Source organism: Sturnira hondurensis, unplaced genomic scaffold (assembly GCF_014824575.4).
Source record: "Sturnira hondurensis isolate 20B ecotype Veracruz unplaced genomic scaffold, ASM1482457v3 Scaffold0018097, whole genome shotgun sequence".
In the NCBI taxonomy this organism is placed as follows: Eukaryota; Metazoa; Chordata; class Mammalia; order Chiroptera; family Phyllostomidae; genus Sturnira; species Sturnira hondurensis.
In genome coordinates this window covers 798422-801278 of record NW_028090728.1, presented here as the reverse complement: position 1 = coordinate 801278, position 2857 = coordinate 798422, and the positions used below count along the sequence as shown (strand labels likewise).

The following is a 2857-nucleotide window of genomic DNA, read 5'->3' as shown; positions in this document are numbered from 1 at the left end:
AAGAACTCTTTTATATTAGGTTTAGACAAAAAACATATTTCATTTGTTGTTGCAATCTTTCTCCTCAAAATAACAAAGCTGTTAAAGTCATTAAGATCCAACTGCTGTTAGGAACCACCTTCATTTGCCTCCAAACCTACCAGTTCTGGCAACTTGGCTAAGATCAGAACACCCTTTTAGCTGAGTTCTTTCTCACCACCCAGCCTTCTTTCAAATTTGACAAGGGCTCCACAATTAAGTGTTCATATACAGACAGGATTAGGGTTTCACTTCACTACTTCAAATTAAACACTTGCACTAGAGCAAGCAAGAAAAGCACAACACTAAACTGGTGATTATAAGACTTAGACAAAGTCCCCGTATCTTGGTATACTCAATGTTCACCAAAGTCTAAAGACTTAATTTCTGTCACATTAACAATCTCAAAATTAAAGCCCTTCCTTGAACCCCTTTCCCACATCACGTGATTTCATAACAGACACCAAGTTGCTACCATGCAATGAAACCTTTATTAACACTTTGAATAGATTCAGCTATTACTAAACTGAAAAAAAAAAAAAAAAAAAGGCTAGAATGCAGAATAGTGGCCATCACTGGGCACTGTGAATGCCAAAACTGAAGAATTAACAGCCACCCCTTAGACGGAGGACCAGGTGCAGGGTAGACTCTTTCTGGATGTTGTAGTCAGAAAGAGTGCGGCCATCTTCCAGCTGCTTGCCTGCAAAGATGAGCCTCTGCTGGTCAGGGGGGATGCCTTCTTTATCCTGGATCTTGGCCTTCACATTCTCAATGGTGTCACTGGGCTCCACCTCCAGGGTGATGGTCTTGCCGGTCAGGGTCTTCACGAAGATCTGCATACCACCTCTCAAGCGCAGGACCAGGTGCAGGGTGGACTCTTTCTGGATATTGTAGTCAGAAAGAGTGCGGCCATCTTCCAGCTGCTTGCCTGCAAAGATGAGCCTCTGCTGGTCAGGGGGGATGCCTTCTTTATCCTGGATCTTGGCCTTCACATTCTCAATGGTGTCACTGGGCTCCACCTCCAGGGTGATGGTCTTGCCGGTCAGGGTCTTCACGAAGATCTGCATACCACCTCTCAAGCGCAGGACCAGGTGCAGGGTGGACTCTTTCTGGATATTGTAGTCAGAAAGAGTGCGGCCATCTTCCAGCTGCTTGCCTGCAAAGATGAGCCTCTGCTGGTCAGGAGGGATGCCTTCTTTATCCTGGATCTTGGCCTTCACATTCTCAATGGTGTCACTGGGCTCCACCTCCAGGGTGATGGTCTTGCCGGTCAGGGTCTTCACGAAGATCTGCATTTTGACCTAGAGATCAAAAGGCAAAAAACCTACTCTGTCATTTCAAGACTTTCACATTTATTACTTTTACATCCAATCAATTCTCCAAAATGCCTTAAACTATCTGTATCTCTGACTTCATTTTTACTAGACTAACAAAAAATTCCTTAAAAACACATTGCCCTGGCTGGTGTGGCTCAGGGGATTTGAGTGCCAGCCTACAAACCAAAGGGTCTCCACTTGAATTTCTGGTCAGGCCACATGCCTTGGTTGCAGACCAGGTCGCCTGGGAAGAGCGCGTGACAGGCGATCGATCACACATTAATGTTTCTCTTTCTCCTCTCTCCTCTAAAAATAAATAAAATCTTAAAAAGCAAAACAAAACCACGTTCATTGGTTTCAGAAATAAAGAAAAAAAATCCATCAGTCGTCTCCCACACGAGCCCCAGGGTCGGAACCAACACAAGTTATGTGCCCTGACCAGGAATCCAACCTCCAGCCCTTTGATGTAGGGAACAACGCTACAATCAACAGAGCCACACCAGCCAGGGCCAAATACTAAATTCTTTCATCAAGACTTCAATTTACATTGGTTGAAACATCAAATGTGTTTTGTAAATTTACCAGTCAAAACTTTGTTTCTTCACTGTACAGATACTTTGCGGACCGTAACAATTTCTCCAAAACTTAGGAACAGCACGCATAATGAAAAAAGAAAACCCCACAGGGCACGGAAAGTTAAGCATTTTCGTTTAAATGGAGGTGGGGAGCGCCATTTTCTGTACGTTGCGATTCCAAATTAAAAGATCTTTACAAGACGCATTACCTTATTCCCGCCTTGCCCCCCTGAAACAGACACGACGGAACCTCCACCGGTGAAGCGTCTGTTAGTCTCGGCGCGCGCGCCAAACGCCCCCGCTCCTTACACGTAAACAAGCACTCTTCCGGAAACTCCCCGCGGTGCGTCACGTCGCCTACCGCCGCCCCCCTTAATCCTTTATGTGAAAGGATTGAGACCCACCGAGCCACAGGACTTAGCTAGTGCCATCTTACTTGGGGCCCCCGGTACCCCTCTCCAAGACTCGAAGGCTATGAACCAGTACCTGCTAGCGGCTGAAAGAAAAAAAAAATGCAATCACGTCGAGTCACTTCAACAAGACAACACCACCTTCTAACAACGCCAGTCGCTTCTGAAAGTTCCGGCTCGGCAGAACTGAAATTTATGCAACGTCTGTTGCGTAACTCAACACTTCTACGTAGCTGCCATGTCCATGCGCCGCTGAAAGTAGTTCGGCCAGCCCCCACCTCCTGAGATGAGTTAGATCTTTCCACCGGGCTCCAAATTCCTCAGAGCCGGAAGAAAGGATCCTAAAAATTCATCTACCCTCTATTTCTGGCTATCCTTCTCCTCCTTTAGGAAAAACTAGGAGAGTTATTAGGCGGATGAATTCGAGTTGAGGGAACCATCCTTGAAAGCTCTGGAAACTTCCTTGCGACGCCGGCGCTGATTGGTGAAGCGCGTAAAGGTGAGGCCGGCGGAGATTGGTGGGGTCAAGGCGGCTCGG

At 46.6% G+C, this 2857-nt stretch overlaps 1 protein-coding gene across 2 annotated transcripts; it reads right to left on the bottom strand.

The window, feature by feature from the left end:
* Window positions 1-549: 549 nt before the first annotated feature.
* On the bottom strand, window positions 550-2493 carry UBB (ubiquitin B). 2 transcript variants are annotated; one of them, XM_037068778.1, is made up of 2 exons: window positions 2396-2493; window positions 550-1319 (listed from the first exon to the last, which is right to left on the bottom strand). In XM_037068778.1, exon 2 carries the CDS (start codon window positions 1311-1313, stop codon window positions 624-626), a length of 690 nt encoding a protein of 229 aa, XP_036924673.1. In that variant the 5' UTR covers window positions 1314-1319; window positions 2396-2493; the 3' UTR covers window positions 550-623. The 2 variants fall into 2 exon arrangements, with proteins under 2 accessions (XP_036924673.1, XP_036924672.1); XM_037068777.1 differs by lacking the exon at window positions 2396-2493 and adding an exon at window positions 2314-2355.
* Between the last annotated feature and the right edge of the window lie 364 nt (window positions 2494-2857).